The following is a 15,318-nucleotide window of genomic DNA, read 5'->3' as shown; positions in this document are numbered from 1 at the left end:
AACATTGAGGCATCCTGTGCAGCTATCACACCAGCAACACTGACAGCTGTAGTTCAGTCAACAGTTCAGCAGCATCTATGTTGTTTGGCTGCCAATGGGAGTCACTTTGAACACGTAAAGTAATCTTCTCCCCCATGCAAGAATTGTAACGATGTCATTTCGTTCCATTAATATTGACTATCAGAGAGTGTCTACATTTTTCTGGACCCCTCTGTATTATTGCTTGTAAAAACATTGTACACTATTTGTTGATACACCATTAAATTGGGTAACTTCACTCAAGGTGTGGCCAACGGCATGCCCAAACAAGATATATCATTTCTCCAAGTCAACTCATCTTGCTGTACTGATTCCTACAACCAACTGGCTCATACACACCACTTCACTGCCACAATTTACATCAGCACTGGAGAATCATATGACTGCCTGACACAAGTTCCCACACTGCTTCACCAGAATGTTCTTTTAATGAGGTGACTAATGTTTCGTCTGGAGAGGCTTTTGCTTTTCTGTTTATGTCCTCCTTCTTCCTCTTTTTCTCATTTCTTTTATCCTAGTTCTAATACACACTATTCATTGCTCATCCTCTAATTTATCTGTACTTCTCACTCTGTTCCAATCATGTCTGAACTGAAAATGGTACAGTGGTCACCAATGTACTATCTTTGACCTCCTACTCTCTCTCCTTTCAACCTCACAACAGGTGGGTCCCACTCATCCTGAGCTCTGAGTGATCTACTTTCTTTTTTAACCTTCCCCAACCTATCTCTTCCTCCTCTCTGAAGAAGGAAATAATAGTTTCAACACCAATTATAGTGTTTGTACTTGTATCTACTGACAGTACTAAATATTTTGCTTTTTGATGATAATTACTGGCCAGCAATTCTGTCTCATACATGTTTTAGTTTCTTGGTTGTTTTTCGCTTTTCATACAAAATTCAATTTGTCATGTATTATCGAAGGATTTCTGCTGTAACTTGTCTTTTGCCTTTTTAGTTCTATCCTGTCTTATATATTTCATCTCTCAAAGCTATCCATTCATCTACTGTTGTATTTATTTCCCATTTCCAATCAATGCTAAATGCTCCCTTCAAAACTCCCAACAAGCAATGTTTCTTTCAATTTATTCAAGTTGCAGCTCCATAATTTCCAATTTTTCTGCAGTTTCTTCAGTTTAAAGCTGTAGTCCATAACCAATGATTTATGTTCAGAGTCCGCATCTTTCTTGTGTATGTTTTTCGGTTTAAAATCTGGTTTCAAAATCTCTTTCGCATCATTATATTATCTACCTGAAGGCTTTTGGGTCTTCAAACCTCTTCCATGAATACAATCTTCCTTCATGATTTGTAAACCAAGTGTCAGCAATGATACTTGTGTTCTGTACAAAATCTCTTTCGCATCATTATATTATCTACCTGAAGGCTTTTGGGTCTTCAAACCTCTTCCATGAATACAATCTTCCTTCATGATTTGTAAACCAAGTGTCAGCAATGATACTTGTGTTCTGTACAAAATTCTATCAGGTGTCTTCCCATTTCATTCCATTCCCGCAGTGTATGTTCTCCTACTACCTTTCCTACTATTTAATTTGAGTCCCCCATCAGAATAAAATTTTTGTCTCCTTTCATGATCTGAATAATTTCTTTTATCACATCATAGTTCTTTCAATCATCTCATCATCTGTGGATGTAGTAGGCAAGTAATACAAACTTGAGCTACTGTGATGGGTGTTGGTATTGTGTCTACCTTCGCTACAATAATGCATTCACTATGCTGTTTGTAGTAGCTCGCCTACTTTCTTATTTCTTGATTCATTATTAGACATATTTGTGCATTACCCTAATTTGATTTTGTGTCGATGATCCTGTACTCACATGAGTAGAAGACCTGTTCTCCATGCCACCTCACTTAACTAATTCCCACTGTAACTTCAACCAACCCATTTCTCTCTTGCATTTTATCAGCTTACTGATCAATTGTCTAACATACCACACTCCTACTTGGAGAACATCCTCTTTACAGTTCCTGCCCAAGGAAACAAATGGGTTACTATTTTACCTCTGGAATATTCTACCCACGAGGATGCCATCATCATCATCATCATCAAATCATAACAGTAGAGCTCCACGTCCTCGAGAAATATAATGGCTGTAGTTTCCCCTAGCTTTCAGCCATTCACTGTACTGTAAAAGCAAAGCCATGTTGACTAATGCTACAAAGTCAAACCATTCATTCACTCAGGGGAGCCTTCAGGGATGGAATTAACATATAAATAGTACCTATTTTTGGGGAAAGGAGGAAAAATAGAAAGAAAGAAAGAAAGAAAGAGAAAGCCATTGCTCTTCTTCTTACACTTCTCAGCTACTGTTTTTATCTAATACTTTGTACTAAATATTTGTGTAACTTAACTGCTGTACTAATTTCAGAGATCACTATCAGCTGTCTACACAGAGTGAGGCAGCTAAGAAAGGTCACCTCAAATATTTCCAGAATGAATATCAAGGTGCAATTTTCTTTAAGTTACAGTAGATGACGTGGCAAATTTTCTGAGATATGCAAGGAATTCTTAATGTTTATAGCTGCAAAATATGACACCAATTCTTTTAATGGAACTATGTACTTATTTCTGTGGCATCAAAAAGAGTCTTTGGAGGGCAATTCAGTCACATAATGGGTGGAACTTGATCAAATAGTAACAAGGTAACAACACAGCTAACCACTATCTCACTGTCAGAGGAAGAGATCCAACAAATGTCTCCCTTACTGTAAAAAAGCTTATGATCATTAACCATAGACCCCAAAAACTGTTGTTGCCAACTGCAGTCCAACATTCACAAAAGAAGAAGAGAGAATGTGGATCTTGGTCTTGGATGGTTTAGTGAATTGTGTTAGCGATCAGCACATCATCAGTGTAGCAAACAACAGCTCCAGTGGTGACCTGTATGGCTGTATCCATCAGATTCAGGTACTGAGGGAGTTAAAAGATTACTGTATGAGTTAATGGTTGGTTGATTTAAAGGAATGGCACAAACAATGAGGTCATTGGTCCCACTGGATTAGGGAATGATGGGGAAGGGCATTGGCCATGCCCTTTGAAAGGAACCATCCCGGTCTTTGCCTGCAGCAATTTAGGGAAATCAAAGAAGATCTAAATTAGGATGGCTGAACGTGGGTTTGAACCGCCATCCTCCCAAATGTGAGCTTAGTGCGTTAACCACTGCACCACCTCACTCGGCCATGAGTTAATGATGCTAACTACCACCTTCTGTTGTTTTACTTTCTTTACCTGCTCTTCTTCTGAACTGGCACATGCTTTCCACCTGACTGTTGAAGTGTCTACTTCAGACGTTTTACCTTATTTTAATTCATTGGCTTAAAATCAATTAGCATTTGCTGTTTTGTTGTTTTTCTATCAGTAGTCATTTCTACAAATTATCTGCAGGTGTTTATATAACTATGAGTTAGCTGGCACAGCTGGCCAGTCAGCACAAATGCGCCAGAAATACACTGGTTTCCAAAATTAAAGCAACAAATGGAAATTTTTGCAAGGTTGCATTTATTTTGCCACAAAACAGTACAAACAGGTGATAGCAAAGTAGAAACAACGTATAATAACACAGAATGCAAACAACTGTGACATGCATCACAGTAGACAAAAACGTTCTTCACTTTTTCCAACTTAACAACACACACATTGTGACAACTGGTTAATGCACTCACTAAGGGGTGTGACCACTTCTGGTAGCAACACAGGCCTGACAGTGACAGAGCATGCTGTGAGTAATGTCATCAGTATCATGTTGAGGCGACAATGCTCATTCTTCCTGCGGAGCTGCTCGCAAGTCTTGGAGAGTAGTTGGTAAATGTTGACGTGATGCAACCCGTCTGCCTAAGTGCATCCCAGACATGCTCTATGGGATTCAAATCAGGAGTGTGAGCCGGCCATGCCATGCAGTATCTTTTGTTTCCAAGAAAACATCAACCACTCATTCTCTATGAGGTCAAGCACTATCATCCATCAATACGAAGTCTGGGTGCACAGCACCTCGCAACAACTGTATTTGAGGTCCCAAGACCTCATCATGATACCTGACAGCAGTTAAACCTTTCTGATTCACCCATAAAATTTCATGAAGAGGTGTTTGAATGGTCAACATAATCCCTGGTCACACCATTAGTGATCCTCCTTGATATCAGTCTCTTTCCACGGTCTCAAAATCATTTTCCACATTCCTTTCAGATGTGAATCCATCGAGAACCACTCTCCAGACCAAATCGGGACTCATCTGTCAAAAGAACATTGGCCCACTCTTCGACTGTACATGTGGCATGTTGACAAATCCACTCTACACATTCCCTTCTGTGAAGATGTGTCAGAGGCACACATACAGCAGGTTTCCAACAATAAAAGTCACTCTATTAAAGCCTTCTCTACACTGTTTGCCTCAATACATGTCTAGTGGGTACTGCGTGGCCTGATGTCAGTTGCTACGCAGTACTGTGGTGGTACTGCATGCCCTTACAGCTAAGTAATGGTCCTCTCTTTCTGATGTCACATGTGGTCAGCAATGCCCTGGTCTTCGGGATACAGTATTGGTTTCTATAAACATGTTGCCACATCCAAGAAACAGAACAATTCATGTTAAGCCATCAGGCCACATGAGTCTGTGACTGTCCTGCCTCCATTCTTCCTACGGGCCTCCACCACAGAGAGTCTGGTAGGCATCTTCTCTATGCCATACTGCACCGTCTGTGACTGTGTACACAGTGATTGTGGATGTGGGACTACCCAAAAAACACTACTGCATTTGACAGGCGCCCTGACATCATTGTTGGTGAGGTTTTCCATTGATTGAAATGCCATCTTCCATGCAGGACACATTGTATGGACATCTGTTGATTGTTTGTATGTTATATCATGAATTAGACACAGGATGGGGAAACAGCAGTTTGTTGCTTTAATTTTGGACGCCCAGTGTATTTGTAAGATTTTTTTCAATCTTATTGGTGACATTACAGTACAACTTGGTTTATTATCATCTTACTTGAGTGTTCTCGAGAGAGAGTGCTTTAATCTTCACATAAATGACAAGCCAATGAGGTTACAGTGAGTGGAGAAGTATACATAGTGTAATGTTTGCATCAGGTTTATGCTTAACAATGTATAAAGTCAATGAAGAGCAGTAAGTATTTGACTCGAGCACATATGGGTAACCAAGCATTAGGAATGTTTAGTTAAAAAAAAAAAAATAATAATAATAATAATAATAATATGAAACACTCTGGCGGGTTTAAGCGAAAACACAGGAAAAAGAATAGAGTAAACAAAAATTGAACAAAATTGATAATTTTTTACTCAGCCTTCTACAAGTACGTCAGGCCCAAACATTTGTGCTGATTGTGATTCAGATAATGTGGTATCTGTTGGGAAGCCTATTGACGACAATCTGATAATAAACACAGTTAAAAATACTGCCGGCCACTATGAAGCCACTGATCATGTTGATGACATCTGTATATGAAACAAGGAAATAATGGTCGACCTATAAACTCTTCGAAATGGGACTTGGGAAACTTCACGATCAGGACATTGAGTGATAATGAAAATGTCTAATTCTTAACTGGGAACATTACAGCCTTCAGGTCCATTTCCTAAAGACCCACACTAGAACAACAGGTGTTTTTCAACATTGTTCTATGTTTTAGTTTCTAAGTATGGACCATTTAATCATTTTTGGCTCCATTATTCCAAAATTCTAGATGCTGCCTATTGTCATCCTTGCTGGTTGTTTGCTTCAGAAAGGAATAATGTATAGTGTACAGGTAATCGAGACTGGAAGCACTTATCAAATAGAATTAAAGAACACAGTTTCTCGAGTGGCCATACAGAAGAATGTGCTGCGTTCAAACTTTGGAAAAAGAATAATACTATTGACAAAGAGTTGAAAATGAAATCTGTAAAGAAGTGTCATTTTAGAACATGGTTCTTACCAGGTTATTCGATATCATGCTTACTGTAACAAAAAGTTTATTGCTTTTCAGAGGACATTGAGAGAACTTAAGTCAGGAGGAAGGCTACCATAGCAATTTTCTGTCTGTTATAGAGCTTGTCATCCAGTATGATCACAATGGGGCAAATTTTGGATACGCCGAAAGGTAATCATTTTCACGTCTCAACAATTTTTTAGCATTTTATTGTTTGTTTAGTTTTTTCAATTGCTTACATTCGAAAACCTTTTTAAAATCATATCTTTTTGTTTGTCCAATCCACAAGGTATCTGAGTCCAACAATTCAAAACGAAATGATTGAGAATTAGAGGATCACCATTTTTCGCCGTCATAACGGACAATACACAGGATATATTGAAGGTAGATCAGCTAAGCATTGTTCTGAGATATGCAGTAAAGAAAAGATAAGAAAATGAACAATTAATTGCTATAGAAGTAAAAGAATTATTTCCAGGGTTTTATGCAGTCATCAAACATAGAACAGCAGATTTAGTCAAGCAGGTGATTAAATTATTTTTTACTGACAAAAATATTTATTTAAAAAGTTCGAAGGTCAAGAGTGTGATGGGGCCAGTGTGTTGAGCGGTGTTTATAATGATGTAAAAAATAGATTAAGAATATTCAGCCAAATGTGGAGTGTGTACATTCTACCAGTCATAATTTGAATTTAGTGATAAATTATGCCATTGGCAGTTATGTGGAAGTACAGAATTTTTTTGCAACAGTGCAAGACTCGTATAATTTTTTTGGGAAGAGTGTTAACCATTTGGATGGACTGTCAAAATTCACTGGTGGATCAGAAACCACTCTAAAAAAAATTGAATACAGCTAAGTAGCGGTCTAGGGGAGTTAATAAGAAATTTGCAATAAAACTTCATTTTTTTAAATATAATCAAGACACTATCAGAAATAGTACTGAAGAGTTCCAATAAAGATGAGAGTAGCGAAGCAGAAGGTATTAAAAAAAAAAAGTGCTAAATTCCGAGTCCATATCCCTTTGTGAATTCATGCACCAAATATTGAAAGACATCAATTATGCATCCAAAATTCCACAAAAAAAACACGATATCAATTTGGACGTGGCAAATAGAGCTTTAACAGATGTTACAATAAAACTGATATTTTATAGCTATGATTTCGAATCATTCAAGTGCAAAGCCAGTGGAACTGTTAAAAAAAATCTGACAGAGATTACAATTTTCACAGAAAACAGTGAAAGAAAGTTAAAAAAAAACATTTTGATGAACTAGCTTTTGACCACGGATTTCAAAACAGGGAAGAAATATTTAAAGTTACTATTTTCAGAAATGTACTACACTCAATAACAGCTCAGTTAAACACATGTCAAATATTTAATTTCCTAACACCATTACTTTTGCTCATTGTAGATGAAGTAACTTTGTTACAAAAATATTCAGTTCTAAGGGAAATATTATGATATAATAGACCCTAATTTTTCACTTTAGTTTGTTAATATTTATCACCTTGTTCTATCTAAATTGACTATGACATGGACTGTTCACCAATTATGTAAGGATATTATAATTAAAAATGCAATGCTAGAATCCAATATTATGGAAGATTTTACCACAATTTTATAATTTTATACAATACATGGCACTTCTGCAACAGCCAAAAGATCATTCAGCAAATTAAAAATAATAAAAACTTATTTAAGGAATAGTATGTGTCAAGCTCAACTCCAACATTTGGCACTCAAAGCAATTGAAAACAGGACTGCATCAAGTCTAGATTTAGCAGTAATTACTGATGATTTTACAAGAAGTAAAGACAGAAAAAAACTGTAAAATACTCTTACTGACAATTACCAATTGGAAATCATAGCTCTAAACAAAATGAGGCTGATTGGTACAGTACACTGAGCTCACAGCACACTAGTTTAGCAAGAATGAGTTGCTGGCTCTGATGACAGTCCACCTCCCTGCACCTCTGTGCCTTCACAGATGCGCAAGTCCTGACTTTGCTGTTTCCAGAGTGCTTCGCAGTAAGGGGCCATGTTTTCATGGCTGTCTAATTCTTCTTCATTGTTTATTTTTTACTAGCTTCTGCCTGCAACTCTGTTCGGTTGGTATGGACCAACATTGAAAATTATCTCATTGGATTCTTTTGTCGGTATGAAAGTATCCTATGTCCTACCCAGGTTGCACTCTATCCATGTGCAAAATTTCATCCAAATTCAGCCAACAGTTTCTGTATGAAAGCTTAACAAACAAACAAACTTTCACATTTATAATACTATTATGAAGTATGATTAAATATTATATGCTGCGTTACTCATAATAATTTACTTATAGTAAGTAGGTTTGCCTTATTGTGCCAAGAAGTGGGTAGCAAGAAGCTGATGATGAAATAGTTTTGCATCTTTAAAGTAGTTAGTTTAGTTTAAATAGGGCTTCAACTTCATTTTTGTCCTGGGGCCCTTGGTTATATAGCTACACCACTAGGCACAATCAGGTAATCTTTCAGAAAACAGTCTCACTGCTGCACTAACAGTTGGGTACAACTCACTGCAAACGTAAATCATATCCATTTTTTTGACTACCATGTACATTGCAAAAGTTTAAATAGCTTCCAGAACAAGTTGTCTGATTTCTACAACAGCAGAGCAAAGACCGATGGGCTTCAAGCACACAGACAAACATACAAACCACACCTGAGTTACATGTTTACATTTAGAAATTATTTTGTTCCTTGTATCATGTAAATTTTACAATTAATCCTAAAATGATTCTTTATTGTTAACCACTAATACCTTTAGGGAGTAAACGTATTGGCATGTAAGATGTAAGAGCTCCAAGATGTCTGAAGAAGCTCCTGCAAGCCGTTCAGTTAACTATTTTACTTGGTATTCTTAATGCACATTTCTGTAGAATAAATAATTTTCTTACCTTAACTGTACCATAAGATTATGCCATAGGACAACAATGAGTGAAAGTATACAAAGTGTGCTAGGCATATTATCTGCAGATTAACACAAGAAGAGATATTTTCAAGTGCAGATTAGGCAAAATTAAGTAATATACCTGCGTGTACGACCTTGTTAACTCTTAATTATGTTATATTGTTAACTTTTAATTATGTATTGTTTTTGTATTAAGCTGATATGTCTAAAGGGACAGTAAAATGATCTGTGGATGAATCATCAATTAACTAACTAGTCAACAAGGCTGCAATGCATAGATTTCGGCATAAATGTGACATCAGTGCTTTGGTGATGTTTAGCCAGCTGCAATAATTTTTAAGATGACTATAGATATTTCATTAGTATTTTTTTATCATTGACCTATGCTTTTAGATATACCTTGAGAAAATATTTAAAATAAGTTAAAAATAGCAACAATGTGGGAAAAGACAGGTTGCTACTTCCCATCAAAAAAGACATTTTAAGTTGCAGACAGGCACTATTAAAAGACACTTACATAAAGCTTTCAGCTGCAGCCTTTATCAGAAAAGGAGGAACACACACAAGCAAGTGCACCTCATGCACACATGACCACCAACTCCGGCAGCAGGCATTTTGGTCTGAGCCGCCGGAGCTGGCAGCCACGCGTGCATGAGGTGTACTTGCTTGTGTCCATGAATGGCATGTGTTTCTCCTTTGCCAATAAAGGCAGTGGCTGAAAGCTTTGAGTAAATGTCTTTTAATGGTGCCTGTCTGCAACTTAATGTGTCTTCTTTGCAGTAAGTAGCAACTTATCTTTTCATACATTGTTGATATTCCTACCTGGAGTTTCCATTGTTTAAAATACATTAAGAGCAGTTTCAATATTGCAGAGATGCTGAGTCGCAGATAGGCGCAACAAAAAGACTTTCACACTTAAAGCTTTCAGTTAATGGCCTTTATCAACAATACACCCACACACACACACACACACACACACACACACACACACACTCACGCAAATGCAACATACACACGACTGCCTTACATTGTTACATTCCATCCTGGATTTTCCATTGTTTGATTAAGAAGAGTTTCAGTATTTAAAAAATGCTCTAGAACGATATAAATTTAGTATGGTATCACATCATGAGGAAAAATCTGAAACACAGAGCATAGATCGAATTTAACACATAAAAACATTTAGAACATTAAATTACAAGGTATGATCAAAAAATTCCAGAACGTTCATAATTTTGCACCAATGGTGTGTTGGAGCAAAATGCAGTTGGTATAGCAGCACACTCCCGTGTTTAATGTGCAAGTGCTGGAAGCTTCATCATTACATGTCTCCTAGTTATTGTTCAGTGCTGTGTTTGAGTAGAACATTGCGTTGCACAGTTTGTGAATTTCGAGATGGCAGAGTTAGAGGAGCAGCATATCTACATTAAATTTTGCGTGAAATTCAAAAAAACCTGCACATAGACACACCAAATGAGCAGGAGGCCTATGGTGATGAGTGGTTAAGCCATACTGTGTGTTACAAATGGTTCATGTGTTTTAAAAATGGCCAGATGGAAGTTAAAGATGACCCTCACTCAGGACACCCTTTCACGTTTACCAACACCACTCACGTCAGGAACATCAATGAAATTGTGTGCACCAATCGAAGACTGACTTTCTGAGAGATTGCAGAAGAATGTAACATTTCAGCTGAATCACGTCAGGAAATCCTGACACAGCATCTTGGATTGCATTGTGTTGTCACCGAGTACATCTCACCGTTTATGGGTCATGACCAGAAAGACCTTCGCCTCGAGAACAAGGTGTTCCTTAGAGAATCAGAACTTCCTGTGCTCCATACATGAATGGAACAGGAAGAAACCCTAATAACTGGTACAATGGGACGTACCCTCTGCCATGCACCTCACTGTGGTTTGCAGAGTATAGATGTAGATGTAGATGTAGTGATGAGACATGGGGCTACAGTTATGATGTTAAGATGAAGGTTCAATCATCACAATGGATCAGGGAATGTTCTCCAAGACCAAACAAAGCTTGCCAGGCCAGGTCAAATGCCAAAACCAAGCTGATAGTTTTCTTTGACTTAGAAGGATTAGTTCATCATGAATTCATGCTACAGGGACAAATTGTTAATCAATGGCACTACCACGGCATATTGTGATGCCTGTGAGAAAATGTGAGGAGGAAATGGTCTGAAATGGGGTGAGACAATTTTTGGCTCCTGCACATTCATCCCTGTTGGTATGTGACTATTAAACAAAAAACAAAATCACTGTGTTGCCCCATGCTCCATACTCTCCAGACCTGGCCCCTGCCAAAATTTCTTTATTTACAAAGTTGAAAACCCCATTGAAAGGATGAAGATTTGCAATGATAGAGAGATAAAAGAAAATTCGCAGACGGCACTTTGCCTGCGAACCACCAAGAGGTGTACCAAGACTGCTTCTGGAAGTGGTAAGGTGTTGAAACTCATGTATCATTTGTGGAGGAGATTATTTCAAAGAAGATCATGTACAGTAAGTAAAAGGTAAGCATAGAAAAACTTTATGGACAAAGTTCTGGAATTTTTTGAACAGACTTCATATGTGATAGGTTGCAGCCAAATGTGTAAGATACCTCAATGACCACATATACCTGGGTCTGCACTTCTTGAGTTTATCATCGAAGAGCTGTCCCTCTGGGCAGCTCAGAACTGATATGTGATTGGTTATCTCAGGCTTTGTGCCATCCTTGGCAGGTGCTAATGAAGGCAAGCAGACTGCATAGTAGGCAGGTGCATGGGCCAGTGCGTGCACTGCGCCCAGTTTGCTGCTGCAGTCCACAGCTGCTCCGCAAGAGGTAGGAGTGGTTGGTTCTTTAGTCGCAGGACTGTCCATGCAGCTCTTGCTCTCCGGGTCATAGCGCTCATCACATTTGTCTGTGGAGACAGCGTGTGTGATCATAAAATAGTGTTCACTTGCAAATAATTGTTTCTAGTTTGGTAAAAACACTGGTTACATGTTCAATGTAATACTGTAAGCAGTTGAATAGTCAAGATGCTGAAAGCTAAATAAAGAAAACATAAAAAATAAATCAATAAAAATAGTAGAGTGCCAGAAACAACAAGAAAAAGAAGATGGATGTTTTTTGGGCATTTATAGAAAATGAATGATGACAGGCTGACAAAGCAAATGTTCAGGTGTCTTGGGGGAAAGGAATCCACAGTGAGTTTGATTTGAGAAGTTAAAAAAGATTTAGAAATGCATAATACAAAAGCAGGAGAATCAGCAGAAACGAATATTTTCAGAAGGAAAGTGTTAAATTTATAAGGATTCTGCCATGCCAGAACTGTTCATCGTCTCACATAGTAACCAGTCATACACCAGAATCAAGCAGAGCAAATCTGCAGAGGGCAGTCCAGCATACAACAGCCAGATGGGTTTGCATACCCGTTGGGCCCATGGGCAGCAGTGTGACCATCAGAAGTCGCTGACCACATGGTCCTACTTGCCTCTGCAGGATCACACAGCTGCAATTAGACTCAGTGATGTTAAGGCCCATAGTGCTCCGAGCCATTTGAGCCAGACCCAGCTGTACTCTGGCACCTTCAAGGCTGTGCCTGGCCAGTTCAATCCTAACAATCTCTCTGGGCCAGGGGCTGATCATAGTAGTGGTTTAGCAATCAGAGTCTCACTGAGGACCCATCAGCATCTTCAATTCTATATTCCAGCCAGCAATCTCCATCACACAGAGCATCCAGTGCTATCTCAGGCTTCACTGAGACGTGGCCTCTATACTGGGCACATGTGTGGATTACAGTATTGGCTGCAGTAGAGAGTCATGCTATTAATTTTCTATCTAAAATGAATCCAGAAATTGACTTTGATATTTCTTGGAGTCACGAGCCCAACAAACAGTAAGTGCAACTCTGACTTAACCACATACTGTCAATGTAAAAGCTTATTCAAAGGAGGAGATTTGAGTTCATGTGTTTACTAATAAACTTGTTCTGCATTGTTTACCTGGACTGTGTTCTTACTGCACCTCCAGTGGCACAGTGCACATCAGCTGGCAACAAAGTGTTTTGTCATTGAACTCAATTATAAAATGTATACTACCTCCAAAGTAGATAGTGTTTTCTTACAAGTAATTCTCTGTTCCAGCATGTCTGTTACAACAGATACTACTAACCAAGTGTTGATACCTCTCCAGAATATGCAACAGATTCAAGAACTGCAGCTAGAGAAAACTGCTGTCATCAACATGACACTGTCAGAAGTCTCCAACTGCTTGTGATGCATCAATTCACTGGTAAAAAGCACTATGTGACTAAGCTTGAATAACTTTTTCTGGTGCATGGTATCATAGGTGACATTCAGAAGTGTGCATACTTTTTAGTCTATGCAGACCCCAAAGTGTACTTTTTACTGTAGTAGCTCAATCTAGGGGCTGAGGTTCATGCCCTTTGGTATGCACAGTTGAAGTTTTGTGTATTTGACTATTTTGACTCCCAAGTGCACATCACTGCTGTCTGTAACAAATTTTTCAGCAGCCATAAGCTCAGTGGACAGTCATAGAGAGTATCAATAGCAGCATTATAGAATCTGTCCAGAGGCTGCCATTTTCAGTATGCAAACCCTCCCAGTGCAAACAATCTTACACCACATCCTTAGTTCAGGGCATGATTCCCATCCACTCATCTGATGTAGGGCTCTGCAATGATCTCCTTAAGCTTAAGGATCCCTCATTGGATACATTTCTTCCCATTATTACAGCCTTTACACAACCTGTTAGATCCTCAGCAGTGTTGCAGGACCCATCTCAGATGTTTGCAACTCACCTAACTCCCTGGATCCAGTCTCAGCCTCGGCCTTTACACAGGCTCAAGTTGCTCACCACAGGTGAAGACACTTTAGGCATATGATGCCTCCATTAGCTGTCCTCCCATGGTAATTGCTTCATTGCATCAACAGAACTGAATGCTTGCCTGTGTAAAAATGGGCAAAAGACAAAAGTTTGTGAGTCATCTCTGAAATGAACGTGGACTGTGCTCACCTATCCCCCCCCCCCCCCCCTCCCATAATTCAGGAACAGAATAGGTGCCTGGTATTTTTCCTCCAGATGTTCTGGGTGTCCAGGCTGCTCTCCCTAGACTCTTAATGCTGATTGTGGTTGTCAACACTGTTCCAGTGGTTTTCCAAATTGATACATGCTCATCAATGACCACTGTTGACAGGAAAACATATCACCACATGGGCTCCCGTCTGCTCCAGGTGTTCTCCAAACTGCTAAAGAGCTACAACAATGACACCTCAAGATCACAGGTCAGTTTAGTGTGAGAGTCTTATTCACAGTGAGTATTCTCATGTTTGACGTTATGGGATATGAGCATTCTGGAGTTAGACCCTTTCTGTGCCCTGGGGTTCTAAGTCTATAATTCTACTAACAGTATCCAACTGTTCATGGCCAGATAATACCTACAAGATCTTTGCTCTGAATATGAATCAGTTTTTTCACATCCCTCTATCAGAGCCACAGGATTTGAGACACATGCTGCATTCCTCGCCTCATCTATGCCCCGCTTCTTTAAAGGGCACGCAGTTCCTTTTGTGCTCAGTAGTAAGCTTCAGAGTGAACTCCAATGCCTGAAGGATTAGGATATCTTGACCCCAATCCCCAGCATTCATCGGCCACTCCCATTGTCAATGTGGAAAAACTGAATGGTTTGTTAAGGATTTGTGGGGACTTCAAAACCACGGTTAATGCCCAGTTCACCATTGGTCCTACCCTATACCTAAGGCAGGAGACATTATGTTGTGCCATACCAGTGGCAAGATCATGACAAAAATTGCTTTGTGTGATGCATACCTCCAACTCTCACTAGATGATGTGTCAAAAAACATCTTGATCAACAGCAGTCAATTTGGAATTTTCTGGTACATATAATCAGATTCCCTTGGCATTGCCAATGCATCTGTTATCTTTCAACACTACTTAGAACATCTTACATGAAAGGTGGCGGAGATGACCAACTACTTAGGTGACATTACTGTTACTGGTAAAAATGCTTAAGATTTAGCCGCCAACCTCAACTCCTTATGTGACACACTCCACTGTGCCAATCTCGAGTGTAACAAGGACAAATGTAGTTGTTTCTAACTACAAGTAGAATACTTGGGACACATGTTCAGCACATCAGGGATATGGCGCACACTGCACTACATCCTGATGATTGAGGAACTCCTGGCTCCCAACAACAGTAAACAATTAAAATCCATGTTTGAACAGCTTAACTACTGTAGAAAATTCATTCTTCATGCAATGGCCATTGCTGAACTTCTCCACCAGCTGTTGCAGAAAAATGTTAAGTAGGATTCCTATATGCGACAAGGCTGTCAGAGATC

At 39.0% G+C, this 15,318-nt stretch overlaps 1 protein-coding gene across 3 annotated transcripts in view; it reads right to left on the bottom strand.

The window, feature by feature from the left end:
* Nucleotides 1-15,318, bottom strand: part of LOC124595237 — a 179,759-nt gene that overhangs the window by 56,488 nt on the left and 107,953 nt on the right. For all 3 annotated transcript variants that reach the window (XM_047133894.1, XM_047133896.1, XM_047133895.1), the window contains exon 6: nt 11,570-11,852. In XM_047133894.1, coding sequence (XP_046989850.1) covers nt 11,570-11,852 — 283 coding nt within the window. The remainder of the gene's footprint in view (nt 1-11,569; nt 11,853-15,318) is intronic.

This window comes from Schistocerca americana, chromosome 2 (assembly GCF_021461395.2).
Source record: "Schistocerca americana isolate TAMUIC-IGC-003095 chromosome 2, iqSchAmer2.1, whole genome shotgun sequence".
Lineage (NCBI taxonomy): Eukaryota > Metazoa > Arthropoda > Insecta > Orthoptera > Acrididae > Schistocerca > Schistocerca americana.
Note: the sequence above shows the minus strand (reverse complement) of the source record. Positions and strands in the feature narration are given on the sequence as shown.